Raw genomic sequence first — 15,000 nt, forward strand, 5'->3', positions numbered from 1 at the left:
AGCCATGTAAACCACACAATATTGGTCTTTTTTCCCTCACCGTGAAAAAATAGCCTAGAGAGGAACAACAGAGACGTTAGAGCTTTTTGGGACGTCCCGCTGCGGGTTTGGCAAGTCACAAGCTTAAATTGGACTATATTTTTCATCTGTCATTTGTTCCTTTGTATGGTGCTGGCATCTTATTTCACTGACACTCTATAGCCTTTTTTTGTTTTCATTCAGGAGTGGTGAGGGATCTTCAGAGTGTGTAATCCTGTTGCTGTTCCTGCTGCAGAAACAAATTAACTCCCAATGAAAGTTTTCTGTTATACGCAGTGTTTAGCAACACCTGCCTGAACACCGATTCTTTAATGCATGTGTGTAACAGGCGAGCACTTTATGACTTTTGAAAGCAAAAAACAACAGTCAGGCTTGCAGAGGTGCTCAGACCACATGTTGAGAAACCCGAAAAGAGCACTTGTAACAGCTGATGTGCCTACTTAAAAGACCCCATAATCAGATTACATGTATGTGATGCTTTTGCAGCTTTGTAAGACAGCCCTCCTTATGCAATTGTGTTTTTATGGTTGTTGTTGTTGTTTTTTAGAAGATATGACATATGTTATCTGATAAAACACTTACATTAGATAAATCATAGTGATGATTTTTTATTATTAAGAAGAAAAAACTGAATATGCTACCGCACTTTCACACAAAAGATGCTGAGTAATCCTGACCTAAATTTTTGACCTACTCTGAAAAGTCCATTAGGAAATGCATAAAAAAAATGATCATACTCTAAGTATATATGTGTAAATCCTATTAAAGACATCCCTTTGATGTCTTCTGCTTGCAGGATTTTGGATTTCCTTCCACTTCATGACAATAGCATGTTGGGCTACAATAAACAAAAATTAATCACTTTCATTTTGCTTTCATTTACTGGAATACCTTGCGGAAAAAATAAAATAATGACATAATCTATTTGGTTCCAAAACATCTGGAGTTTTTCATGCTCATAAAATGAAAGTGGGAGATTTTGAGATTGAAATGATGTAGCTTCATAAATATGCAGAATTTGTAGTTTATGGACAAGATTTTTGGAATATAAATATTTGTGATTTCCACTTGTAGTCTTCTTGCGGCGCTACAAGCTTTCACAGTAGGGATTCTCACGACAATTGCTTAGCAGGTATAAGAGAGAGAAACATAAGCTGGGATATTTGCTGTTCCCATTAAAATTCCTGTTTAAACATACAGAAATTTGTATTTACTATATGGTGCACTAATAAAACATAAAAAGCCATAATTTGCATCAAGAAATAACATTATTTATTAGACTGTAAACAACCACAATACCCTAATTAGACACCTTGCACCTTAATAATGGTCTAATTCAAAGCCATGTATAATTTCTTTATAGCCCAAATAACCACACTTAACCAGTATTATACCAAATTACTTTGGATTTAGCCCTAAATCCAAAGTAATTTGGTAAAACACTGAGCTCAGATAACAAGAATCCTGCATATTTTTCATTTTCTTAGACATTTGTTGCTTATTAGATAGAAAACTAAAGTCAAAGCACATAAGAAAATATTGTGCATACCCTCTGCAGAGTGGGTTTTGTTCAGAGTGCTGTGGAGTGTGTAGGCGATACTTCCTTCATGCTTGTACTCCCATACAGGTTAAGACCTGTCACAATTCAATCCCAGTGGGGTAATATTAGCCTAATAGTAGGCCAGGAAAGCAGCCAGGATGCTGATTTTCCATCATTAGAAGCTCGTTAGACTTTCTTAGAACGTAATTTTCAAAACATTACATCAGAACTGTACTGTAAAATGCAGACCTAACAAATGCAGTTCAATTGTATAATTTTGTCTAAGCATTGTATTATACCAAAAGCACTCACAGACAGCCATGGCCAAGAGTTTAGCTGTAAAGAGAAATGATAACAGATAAAGTACAGCATTAACGTGTGCATCTATAGTTGCTGAAAAGGTTGAAATTCCTAAAAATTATATGGCACAATTTCTCTAAAGTACTCACTGATGACAAGAGGCAGCTAAAAATAAAGATTTCTGGACTTGTCATCCTTTAGCTTTGCCTCACTGATTAAGATAGCACATTTCATATTTTACACAAGTAACGGGTGTGAATCCCAGTAAGGAAATACCAATCAGATCAGAAGCTGTTTTTGAGTTATGGTAACCTTAGTTTTGTGGAGAGATGTCCCGAGGATGGATTTAGACTCAGTCTGCATTGCCTAACCTCCAGGAAAGAGTCCACTCTTCCTCTGCTGCACCTCCACGCTGTGGTGAGTTAATGAGGAACAGAGCGTGGTAACATTCACTAATAAAAGCCAGCTCTGGAAAACGGGGCTTCAGCTGGCTGCTCATTTTTCTCCTGCACCTCTTGTTACTTTGTCTTTCCTCTGCATCATCTGTTCCCCTCCTCTGCTCCTCTCTCTTGTTACCTGTTGTTGACCGTGCTTCTCGGTTACCTTTTCTACCATTCTTATCATTTGCATCCCGTATTCATCTGCCACCTACTCAGAGAACATTTGTGACGTATGCACGCTGCTGTTAGTGAGCCCACAGGAGGCACACGGCCTATTAAGAATACCAGAGTACCAGAGGCAAATACCTTCAGGCCAAACAACCAGCATGTCAAACACGTCGCACACATAATCACAATTATCCAGGAACGTTTAGAACTCCACGGCTCTGTCTACATCCTAACATTGCACACAATCTATTTTTAATATTGTTACATACATTCGTGTGTCGTTTTGTGCCTTTTTATTTATACCCATGTGATTATATGTCCATGCACATGCAAGCGGACACCTAATCCCCTTCATGTTCATTTATGCCTTCATGAAAAATCACCTTCCATTTCCCGGCTGGTGGATTACTTCAAAGCCGCCAAGCAGGATGAATAACATGTAACAATATCTCGTATTTGTCCATGTGAAATAGGACAAGATACTCTGTCTTCGCTTCTCTGCTGGTTCCATTTCCTCAGTCTGATTAATAGGTTTTTGATTGCAGCTACAGCCCCGAGCCCGAGAACACAGAGCTCCATGGCTGCTCACTATTATAGCCTCCTAAGTTACACAGAGAACACATAAAAGTGACAGTTATGTTAAGCTGCTCTGTCGTTTTGACTGACAGCTGTAGCCTTAACTCTCCCTTTAAATGCTGCTTAAGTGTTTTATGTAGTGACCTGTGCATGCAAAAGCAGTAAAGAGACAGCAGCTGCAGTGTTACAGCTCAGCAGAGGACTGACAATAGAAGTACCTTGGGGGGTTGTCCAAGAAGAAGTGGCGAAAGGAAAGGGGGGAAAGTACTTTCTTTAAAACTATGCTACGATTCCTCGATAATTGTAGTGCAGGAAATGTGATATGTCCAGTGCACTTACCAAATTAAATTCATGCACGGGAGACTGGAGGCTGCAGGTTGTTCCACAGGTAATTATTTTCAGCCTGGACGATGTGCAGGTTTGCTTGGCAGGTAGACAAAATTGTGTTTTCTTTGTTCAGCCAATATCATGTTTCGCAGTCTTCTCATTAGCTCCTGATGAATTTCTGATATGAAGTCCAAACATGTAAAAGCATCTCTCTGGGAGCAGTGGGGAAGTGGATAGTTTTAGATCATACTGTCAGAGTACAATGAAAAATCTGCTAACTTTAGGGAGCTGAATGCTTTTTCAGCCCTGGACATTTCAAGGATTAGCATTGTAGCGCCGTTGCATATTTAGGATAAACATGATTACTTTTTTGCAGAATGAACAGTAATAAAGGGAAAAGCAGTGATTTGTAAACTTATAGCTTGACATACACAACTGTGGTAATGAAATATAAGCTGCAAAAACTCAAACAAGTACAACTGCATCTTGTGTTACTTTAAGACAATGCATCACACATATTTTTAGATCAATGCTTTGGTCTTTTTATTGTAGTTAAGCAGCCACCTTTGTGTTCACTCAGTTTCAGCCTACGCTAGACTACTTTACAGATCAGGCTAGACTGACTTTTTGCTCTTTCTGACACTTATTCAACTCTTTCAGCATCTCTCAGAAACCTTAGAGTACGGAGACCTATGGCTTCTTGATGACAGACAGAATCAGTGTAGTCAGCAACACTTGTGCTGTATAACACACAGGAATGGATGAATAATGAAATATTAACTGACTCCATGTGTCCTCTAAGCCATTTTTATCACAGAAATGGATCAAGTTTAAGGACGAGCCAACAACATCAGCTTTGTGAGGATACAATGACTAATGAAGGAGCCAAAGAGGATAAAAAGAAATGAAGGGGGGAAAACAAGGGGGCTAAATAAGGGAACATGTGTCAGTGTCTTTGTCAAGAATTAAACATGTGGCTGGGGCTGAAGCACAGGGCATATTGTTTGTGTTGTGGTTTTCAGTTTTGGTGACAAAGTAAACTGCAGGAGCTTTCGATTGTGAGAAAAAGTGTATCTGGGTCTGTGTAACTGCCCTGGTATTTAATGTGTGTCTATGTACAGTTGCAACACAGTAACAGTTAGCTGGACAAATGAGACTATATACAAGTTTGTAGTTCAATGACTCCAACATACGCAGAGTTGAGAAACTACAATAAAAGGAACAAAATACGCACTGATCTCTTTAACAGGTCAGACAAAAGCTAAAACTTTGGTGACTTATCTTTATTGCATTTTGTGAGAGTGAGTCACAAATCGCTTTGACCCATCAAAAAAACCTGCTTAAAGAGAAAAAGAATTAAGCCACATTTCTTCAATTTACAAAACCGTGACCTCATGAAACCATATATCATCACTCTCGACTTCAAAAAAGCAGAACCGGCAGCGTTACCCTGAACGCTAATGGGTCCTTGAGCTGTTTCTCTGCTCCTCCTGGGGAACATCACACAAGCAGCTGACGGATTTTTGTTCTCGCGGCCGGACACCACCAGGTGTCAAATTATGGATCCACCACCAAGTTGCTCCACACCAGCTGTGGCTCATGTGCCCTTTTCTGGCATAAATTCACAGCTGAAACTATAAAAACTAGCACAACTGACATTTACTTCATCCATTTAATGTCAATTGAGCTTTTCTTTTGTTATTCTAGAGGGGAAAAAACACATCTACTCTATCTCAGCAATGCAAAACCCATTCTATTGTTACTTAATAATAGGAAAGTCATGTCTGGTGTCTTGGCAACAGTTACATTAATTTCTTTTTTGTACTGCAGAATCATGTTTTGTTTGTTGCGAAAAAGAAAAATGTAAGTAGTTTTGTTCATGACAGCACTGTGACGCACTTAGAATTTTGTGCGGTTCCCAAACTATTTTGGATGATGATATAAATGATAAATATCGACAATGATTGTTTACGATTTGAAGCAAGAAAACAGGGAGAATTAATTAGCAGATGAAGGGAGGAAGCTCTTTACACAGTGAAGAAGAGATGGAACAAACATGAGGATTATGCTTAGAAGAAAATAGTGAAATTGTGCAATTTTATTTGAGTGGATCTTTTATTAGTTTGGATAAAATGAAGCAGAAACCGCTCTTTTTGTGCTTTTAGAAGATCTTACCAGTGGTAATAAAGCCATTGTCCAGAGCATTGTTTCCCATTGATTCAACATCTATTGCTAAAGACTTTGTCAACAGCCCATTGAGGTGGTCCATATGGTGGTAAGGAGGCACCGGGCTCGTGACTTTCTGGAGGACATAGAGAAAACCAGACAAAAGGCTGAGCCAGCAGGCCCTCAGCCTCACAGAGCCTCAATGGACCACTGGAGGATTCCCTACTGGGGCTAGCTGCCTGTACGTTCTCAAACCAGTCTGATCTATGGAAACTGGCAACCCCACCATAATACGTTCAGCCATCCATACTTCAGCCCCCTTGCACCACATGGTCTCTTTTTAAAGGTGAATAATGGTAGAGGAATGTTTAACAATCTAGTGGCATGTGACAGACTTGCATTTTTCCTACTTATCATCAACAGCATACAGACCCCTTTTAAACGAGTATGTTTAAACATTTGTTCTGTAAGTGTTATGCTGATGAGACTAGAGATCAGGAGATTTGGCACAGTAGGCGAGGAATAAACAGTGTGTATGTATGTGACGTAGGGATAAGTATGTAAACTGTATTTAGACATTTATGAGACATGTGACATTTTCAAGGCTTCAAAAAAACAAAAACTCTGGAGGACACCTGCCTTCACAACTTCAGAGAAAAACCTTAACTGTTCCATCTTACCTTATTCTTTGAGAGTACAGTAAGATACGACTCACGAAGAAAGCAGATGGACCCCTACAGTGAGACCTGCCAAACCAGACAGATGGGCTACAGAAGACTATGCTGCAACTCAAAGTTACTGGATGCTGGACAGGTGTGAATAACACATAGCAGGTAGACATGTGTGTGCATTATATACAAACCACTATCGACCACTATAGCCATTAGAGGTAGAGCGCGGCGTTCACCAATTGGAAGGTCAGGACAGATTGGAGCAAATCGAAGTATCCTTGGGCAACATCTTGAACATCCTGTGAGTGTAAACGTGTGAGCTTTAGACAAGTTTAGAAACAAAAGTGCATTGAGTGCTCAGAGTAAAAAAAACCCTATATAACTATCAGCCCATTTATCATTCACAATCATGTGAATCAATGACCCCAGAAATGTGAGACCTTTTTTCTGTTTCATTTTTAGAAAACGTACCCTAATAAGGGTTTCTATAAACATTTGCATATGCTGAGAAAAAAAAGAAAAGTTTCATTTCGGGAAAACACAGCCAGATAATGTGAAAAAAACAAAACAATTGGGCAGATGTTCTGCCAAATCTGCTTATGTAACCACACTATTATAGTCCATTCACCTCTGGCCAAGAAAGTAAATCTTGCTTACTGTTGAGAAACGTCTGAATACTTGAATGTGCTTTGACTTCTCTCCCATGACATGTCACAGGTTGCCCCCCACTGACAGCCTGAACTATGCGCATAGACCGAGTAGATGTGAGAGCATGTGTATGTACTTGTGCTTGAGACAAATGACTTCCATTTGCCTGTGTGCTTGCGCAAACCCCGCTGCACACGTTTGCTGTTTGTGCAGGCTCACAGGAAAGTGCAGTGAAGTGAGCATAACCTGTAGATTGTAGCGACATGTCAGGCATCCTGTGTGAGAACAAGCAAGGTTGATGAGGTGAGCACTTTGATCTGAAACTCTTCACTCCAAGCTGAGAGGACGCTTACTGAAATATCAGGGCCTTCGTGCAACGCTCTTTACTTTTTGCCTACTCTGTCTTTCTAACATGCACTCTTGGAGTTAGCCTTTGTGGCCTGTGAGAGAAGTCAATATGTCCTTTCAGCTGTCAGCTAATTTTACCCTCCGTGCGTCTCCTCCCGTGCGTCTGGTATCCATGGCTTCATTCATCATGAGATCCAAAACACAGACAGCCTGCAACAAATCTAACAAAAATGTCTCAGAATTATGAACAAACAGGTTTACAAAAAGGGTAAGTATTGGTTATGTCAGGACTTTATTGTCACAAACACTTTGGTCATAAAGCAGATCTTGCCAACACAACAGAGGAATTGTCCTTTTTACTTACGATACCGGCTAGAGAGTTAAAACAAGCGCAAAACAAAGTTATTCTCCTTGAACAACCATCTTCTATTCCTCGCTCATTTTCATGATAAAGTGTGCTGTCAGCAGGTGGTTTGCTTTCCCACAGTTGGTGTGATGAGAGGATATGTCTGCAATAACTGAAAAAAGAAAGAATAGAAAATACAAAACCAACCACTTAGTCACATTATTCATGTTGCTCTGAGATTCTGAAAAAAATGTCTCAAAACACAACCTCAGTCTGTGTAAATATAAGCTTTGGTTGTCTGCAGTTTCTATTTACTTAGTGGAATTGCATGGAGTTCAGTTGTGTGTATTTAACTTAAACAATCTAAAAAGGTAATTATGGTGTTAACGCATTAGTATAAGGTATCATTTGATGAACATGTGAATAGGAATAAATTTCTCAGATCTAGGCGTATACACCCACACATTCTCCAAAAGGCCAAAAGTGTTGTATGCTCTTTCTACACCACATTTTTTACTTTTGGAAACATTAGTGTATAGTCACGCAAATTCTTCCCACTTTTATTTATGTAGGGTCAGTAAAGTCCCTGCGATGACCAGTTATAACATGAAAAACCAAGAAGCATGAAAAAAGCATGCACAAAAAAATGTTTCTCTTTCTTTTCAGCAGCAGCTTTAAGGACAGTGCAGAAGAAATCGTGCCAATTGCTTGAAGGTACACTTTGGATCCTACCCGTATTTTTTAGGAAATAAATGAACAGCTACCAATCAGCTTACTGCCAAATCTTCTGACATGTAAAAAAAAAAAAAAGAAAAAAAAAAGAACACTTTCATTAAACACTTTCGTCAGAGGCATGTGCACACTTGCGCGCGCCTGGGGGTCTATCGTGCATTAATAGGCTGTATCCGAAAATCCTCCTAAAACACCGGAAATAATAAAAAGCTCCTACAAAATAAAATCACGACAAAGTAATTAATATAACATTTAACACAGATCTATTAAAACGACGGCTCATCTATGACGTGTTTTTTTCTGAAAGTGATTTTTGTTACAATTTGACGCCTTATTACTTCATAAATATCCGTTAAAGTAAAAAACGGGTCCTTGGTGACCGGAAACACCATTTCTTTATGGTAGCTTGACGCAGTGGTGCCTAATTTAACACTCCGCCGGTGCCCCGTCTGTCAGAACTCCTCTGGACTTTACTCTGAGCAGTTTCGGAACTCTTTGACATTAACGCAAAATGGATGTGAAACTACTGGCGGTCGTGGCTGTACTCATGGTGATGATATATGCACCTCCAGCGCAAGGTATGGATTCATTTTCGGGGTTGCTGTTTTATGTTGCTTCAGATTTTGTTTAGACTGTATTGCAGCTGTGATGCGTATTGGAGGGAAGTATCAGCAACATATTTGCTTTTACGCTGTCCACCTGTTGACTTGTCTTGTCTGTAGTCCATTCATTCATCCATTCATCCATCATTTCTTCCGCGTATCCAGACAGCAGGGATAGGCTCCAGACAAGCTGCGACCCTGGATGTCTATAGTATTTCTATAAATAATTATCCCGATAGAGTTCTGCAACTCTATCGGGGTCCAGTACGTCCACGGTTCTTTTTAAATACTTTTTTGTTACTAATTATTTTACATTAAATACAGTTACTGTAAATCAGTGTGTATTTATAATATTAGTTGCCAAAAATCTGAGCACGACATCAGATGAGAAATTCCAATTGCGTGCACTCGGAGTGCAAATACTGTGGGGAAAAAGGGGGGGAAAACGTAAATTGGACCTGAAAATTTAAATTTTTATTTACATTTTTTAAAATGCATAAATCTTTCATGCATTTTTTTTTTTCATTGAAGAAGGGAGAGTGCATTTTTCGCCGTGCGTAAAGCACGGCAGGCTGCACATGTGGCTCTTGCCGTATAGGAATTTCCCCGCTGGATCAGTGATCAGCGTGTGTTTGTCCTTCCCTTTGTTTTCTTTTAATTAGCCACAAATGAAGTCTCTAGAAGCCAAACCTCAGCTAGCCTACGTGGCGACATCAATCACCCAACTTGAAGGTGTTGCGCTCTTTTATCATGGTAATCAGGTGTAAAAAATAATTAGCATAGTTTAATCCACTGGGGCAGGTTTCACCATCTGTGACTTACAGTCTGCCAGTGTCGCTTTAAAACAATTTACTGACAAGTAAAACAACTGTGTATAAACGGTATTTGGGCTAAAACTAACTTCTATCGGCGCGACTGCTTTATCTATTTCCAACGCCGCTTTTAGACGTAACGAAACGGGGAAAAAAGATTATCTTTATTTTTCCACATTAATCAACTGTGACCATCTCAGTGTAGGAACCTGAAAGGTGAGGCTCCAATGGAAACTGCGCACATCCATCACGCAGGGACCACACAGTACACAATGATGTTTGAAAGAGCTTAGTGTTTGTGGGTGTAAAACCCCCGCTAATAATGTACTCAGTCTCTCTGTTTGCTGTGTGGGATGAGCAGAAACTGGATTTTGTAAAGCTTAAATATGGAATTTTCATCTGTCAGTGTCATTTGTTAGTCCTATTTGGCAGTGTTGACTGTAGGCTTCTCGGCAAGGAAAGAGATAAACAAGTAGAATGGAGGGATAAAAATCAAACGGTTTAAATCCAAAAGACTCTGTATACTTCACTGCAGGGGGCATATTATTTATTTGTTCATAATCAGAGGGCTGGTGCATGCTTACTTTGTGCTTTGATAGGCTAAAGACTTGCTGTATTTTTATCTTATTTGCTGGTGGAATTTGTGATATTGCAATAAGTGTATGTCATTTCATACAGGAATGATATTTCATTTAATCTAATCTGAATTACTGCTTTGTTTAAATTTTGCTTTACTTTAAAATAGTTTTGTTATACTCAACTTCTCTTTTGCTTTCTCAGCAAAGCCCATCAGCCTGGTGGAGAGATGCTACTGCCGTTCAACAGTCAACACCGTCCCACGAAACTACATCCGAGAACTTAGGTTCATCCACACACCCAACTGCCCCTTCCAAGTGATGTGAGTGTTGTTTTTGACTTCTCCAGGCAGCACGTTTTCTGTCTGGGCCATATAAACGTTAGACAGGTTTCCTCCTAGTTCGGACATTTCTCACCATCAATCTCTGCAGGGTGACAAGCCAGAGAAAGGAATCATGCATGAATGTGTACATACACGCCCCTCAGTCACTCGCTCGCTCATTCACAGAAAACAAGTCGTTCTTTTTGCAACTGGCCCACTGACGCATCCACAGGAAGTGGTCCGTTTGAGTATGAGCGAATGTGAAAAGGTGGTGGAAATTGGATACAGTTTTGTTTTTTAACCAGGAAGCAATAATCGTGGGTTTTGTAACTGGGTTTGCTTCTCATTTGCTTGTCACGCAGCGTTTTCTCTTCATACTGTTCATACAACCTTTAGTTGAGATCGCATTCGTCGGCACAGCTTGTGCAGTGCAAATCCATACATGAAAGTGTGTGGCAACATCGGTGAAAAAGGGTCAGTTGCATTAGAACTTCAGACGCATGGAAAAATAAAATTGCCATATCTTACAAGTTTACATAAAGAGACATAAAACATGTCTGAAGCTACTTAAAACAAGATCTGTTGCCAAATGAGGCATGGTCCCCCACATGGAGACATATGATATGGTTGTAGCCCATTCTTTAAATAACCACAGGACTATCATGGCTTTAGAAAGTAGCCTGCGCATTGCAATATATTCTAATTTGACCTAACACTAAAGTACCTTAAGGGTCAGTATCTTATCAATATTAATGCATATTAATTTCTGTAGCAGCATCACTTACAAATTAAGGCACTACTGTTAAGAGGTTCGCTGCAAGTATCAAACTAGCAAGTCAGTGTTAATTCAGTCAGTTTGATAACAGTGTGTTAAGATACCCACTGTTAATGATTATGCATAATTCAAGCTTTTATCCTCATCTTATCCTTTTTCTAATCAGTGCCAAGCTGAAGTCAAACAAGGAGGTGTGCGTGAACCCTGAGATCCGGTGGCTGCAGCAGTACCTGAAGAACGCTCTCAACAAGTAAGTATCAGCAAATCCAGCAGATTTTAGTCATGGGGTCATTTTTCTGTAATACACAATCCCGTCTGGCTTTAACAAATCTGTTGGCACAAGTGGGATATACTCACTTACACTCTATAGAAATTTAAAGCAAAGAATCTACAAATCCAAAGGCGCAAATGCGCATTTGGATGTTTACCAATAGACTATTGTGGGAGTAAAAGCTCTCAATTGCCCAATTTATATTGGAACCCAAAGTCAAAACATGCTGGTACATGACCAAGTGGGAGTAGAGCGTTTCCACTTTCACATACAAAGTGTGGGTGCACTTAATCTGCTCTTAAGTGCTATTACAGGTTTGTTCCTGGTCATCACTATTCATACTGGAACACAGTCTAGCAAATGCAGTTTAATATATTTACACTATACACGGCACACTTGCATACTGTTTAGAGTTTAGGACATTTAGTGCATTAAACGTTACATCGGAGAGTAAAGATAAAGATAACGTTCTAAATTTGTAAAAAATAATGTAATATGATGGGATTCGTTGTCACCTTATGCAACTCTGAATTGCACAATCAAGTTAAATTCATACTGAGACTGGTGGCGTTAAAAGTCACTGTCTCCTTCCTTCCCTGAAGAAGCAGACACTTTTCTGAAAGATGTTGGTACAACAAAGTTTATAGAAGGGATCAAGTTGCCATGTCTGTTATTTAAAGAACGAAACAAACCCTGCACTGTGCGATGGAGGCGGATAAAAGAGTTTTTGGAATGTCACATGTGGATTCCCGTCTTTTCATGTAAAGAAAACTAAACGCACTACGGCATTTAATCCAGCTTGTGACATACACACTCAATACACACTGACAGATCCGCCCACAGTCTAGCAGTCAGACGGCCTGTCTCAAGGATGACTGTGGAGCCCTCGGGTTGATGAGGCGTGAACAGCCCTCTGCATAACAAAATAGCGCATGTAGAGTGCATGTTGCTTGTTTACAATCAGTCAGATCTAATGTGTTTCCACTTACACATGCAGTCATAGAGGAGGAGGCATAAACCTGCTTGTAATGTGTAGAAATGCACACGATTATAAGCCATGCGTTACTTTTGTAAACTAAATGATGATTGCCTTTTTGTATCTGACGAGTGTGGCAGATATAATTAAAGAACCCACTGGAGTTCCAAGTGCTTATGCTGTTAATATCCTGTTTATCCTTTGGCATCATCGCCCTGAGACTGCTTCACGTCAGTGCTCTGCAAAATTACATCTTCAGACATAACATTTTCAGAATGGCCCACTAATTGACCGGCCAACTGAAAGTGAATGCAGAAATCAAATTACATTTATTATTGCTAAGATGGTTAGCTCATGATTACAAGTCAAAAACATTTCGGCTTTCTAAACACGAAGCAGCTGTTTTTACTTGATAACCTGGAACTGAAATCAGCCGTGAGTTGTGCCACTGGACTAAATGCTCATTAATTTCCACTTTTGGTGTTTACTACTCACAAGTTACCGTGCATTTATCTTTTGTTGTGTTTTGACACTCTATTATATAGAGTGTCAAATATATAGACCGCGTGAACAGTCAGCACCAAAAAGCCATATGATTCTGACGTTGTAGTTCCCGTGTCTACTTTGTTCTCATGACAAATGTGCTTTTCCCTTCCAGGATGAAGAAAACCAAACAGGGCAACTAAAATGCCTGCAAAAATCCTCCCGAGCCACCGCTGAGGATTTGGACCACATCATCGCAGATATGTAACATGATACCAGATCATGTGTTAAATTGTACAGCACTTACTCTAGCTGACACGCTGCAGCCTTGTGCATGGATTAGCTTCAAAGTCTTCACCATAAACACCATGCTCCTAGCACTGCTGCATCCTTCACCACTTCATTTCACCACTTATAGATTTAACAAAATATTAGTGCAAAGTGCTATTATATCTATGAGTGTATACTTTCCTAACCATAGTGTAAATACTATTTTGTTAATGGACTTTAAAAGTAAAGAGCTATTTTTGGAGATTTTTCCTTTGGCCTCTCCGTTATTTAGGAAAAAAGCAAAGGCCCCACCCAGCGTGAAGGGGCTTAAAGAGGGATGACGTGTCTTAGCTAGAAGGTTTCCTCCATATCAAACTTTATTGAGCATCCCATTTGTGAGGAGCACAGTCTTGTGGTCTGTGGATCAGTTTATTCTGATCATGTTAGATTTCAGATTACACAAATTGATGTATAAGTTCTCCTCTAAAATAAATAATCAGTTTAAGTTAATTGGCACCAAGGAATTTAAGTGAATGCCAGCTGCCCCCCAACTGAAAACCCCTATAAAAATAGCAATACAATGTTTTTGTGATGAAAATTAATGCAGAAAGAGCTGCAGCATTTCCTACAGCTGTTCTGCGGCTGATTATGCGCCTGCGTCTTATTTCTTTCTTCTTTTTTTTTGTTGTTCTTTGTAAAAGCTCAACATCTGGTTTCCAAACTGTGTTTTAATGAGCAGCCAATAAGACGAGATTTACCAGAATCATAAAATTGTGTTAGTTACCGAGAAATTGTGAGAAGAAATTGTGACACTGATCAAAATAGCCTCTCAATGTGAATACCACTTCCAAACATGGGTGTGCAAAAAAGGTAATTAAAATAGTAATAAAAACAATTGGTAACACAGAGGGCTGCAGTAGAACAAATACTACCATTACTGGCAATGGATATATGTATATAGATTTGACTACCTACAACTGTCATGCAGATAGAAATGCACTTTATACCTGATGTATTCATGTTTTAGCAAAAAAATGTATTATTACTAACTTTAAACACTACATTCTGTATTTTTCTTTTCTTTTTTTAAAACAGTTTATCGTCCTGTTTCTACTCTTTTGTGATCATTGAATGTGTAACTGAATTTAACTGGTTTGATTTTTTCTTCCACCCTTTTACTCATTTAAATCTCCTCTTCCTATGTAAAATTTATCTCATACAAATGTTTTATTTTTGTACTCTTTTATGCATTTATATTAAATCCAAACATTTAAATGAAGGAACTGTACTCTCACAACTGAGCCATCCAGTGTTGTTTTTTTAAATTTTTTATTATCAAACATGTATACATCTGGTCAGTAAAAAGGAAATCTTTGAAATACTATGGGTGTTTGATTCCTGTACATGTCACAAGTCTCATTGCCACTGATGCACACATACACACTTTTCATTTGAGTGACTCTTATAATCAAATGTAAAGCAAGCTCTACCAGGGCCGACACACAGCTGCTGCAGTCTTACAGTACCAGCAGGTCAGAGGCTAAATGTAAGGCTTTGATGAGAGAACATGTGTTTGGCTTTACTCGCGAGGGTAAATGAAAGGCAAGGACAA

At 39.2% G+C, this 15,000-nt stretch overlaps 1 protein-coding gene across 1 annotated transcript; it reads left to right on the forward strand.

The window, feature by feature from the left end:
• The first annotated feature begins 8,734 nt into the window (after window positions 1–8,734).
• Window positions 8,735–14,770, forward strand: cxcl12a (chemokine (C-X-C motif) ligand 12a (stromal cell-derived factor 1)). The gene is made up of 4 exons (XM_082557186.1): window positions 8,735–8,879; window positions 10,496–10,613; window positions 11,555–11,638; window positions 13,294–14,770. Exons 1-4 carry the CDS (start codon window positions 8,813–8,815, stop codon window positions 13,319–13,321), a joined length of 297 nt encoding a protein of 98 aa, XP_082413312.1. The 5' UTR covers window positions 8,735–8,812; the 3' UTR covers window positions 13,322–14,770.
• The last annotated feature ends 230 nt before the right edge of the window (window positions 14,771–15,000 follow it).

This window comes from Aulonocara stuartgranti, assembly GCF_965226115.1.
Source record: "Aulonocara stuartgranti genome assembly, chromosome: 13".
Taxonomy (NCBI): domain Eukaryota; kingdom Metazoa; phylum Chordata; class Actinopteri; order Cichliformes; family Cichlidae; genus Aulonocara; species Aulonocara stuartgranti.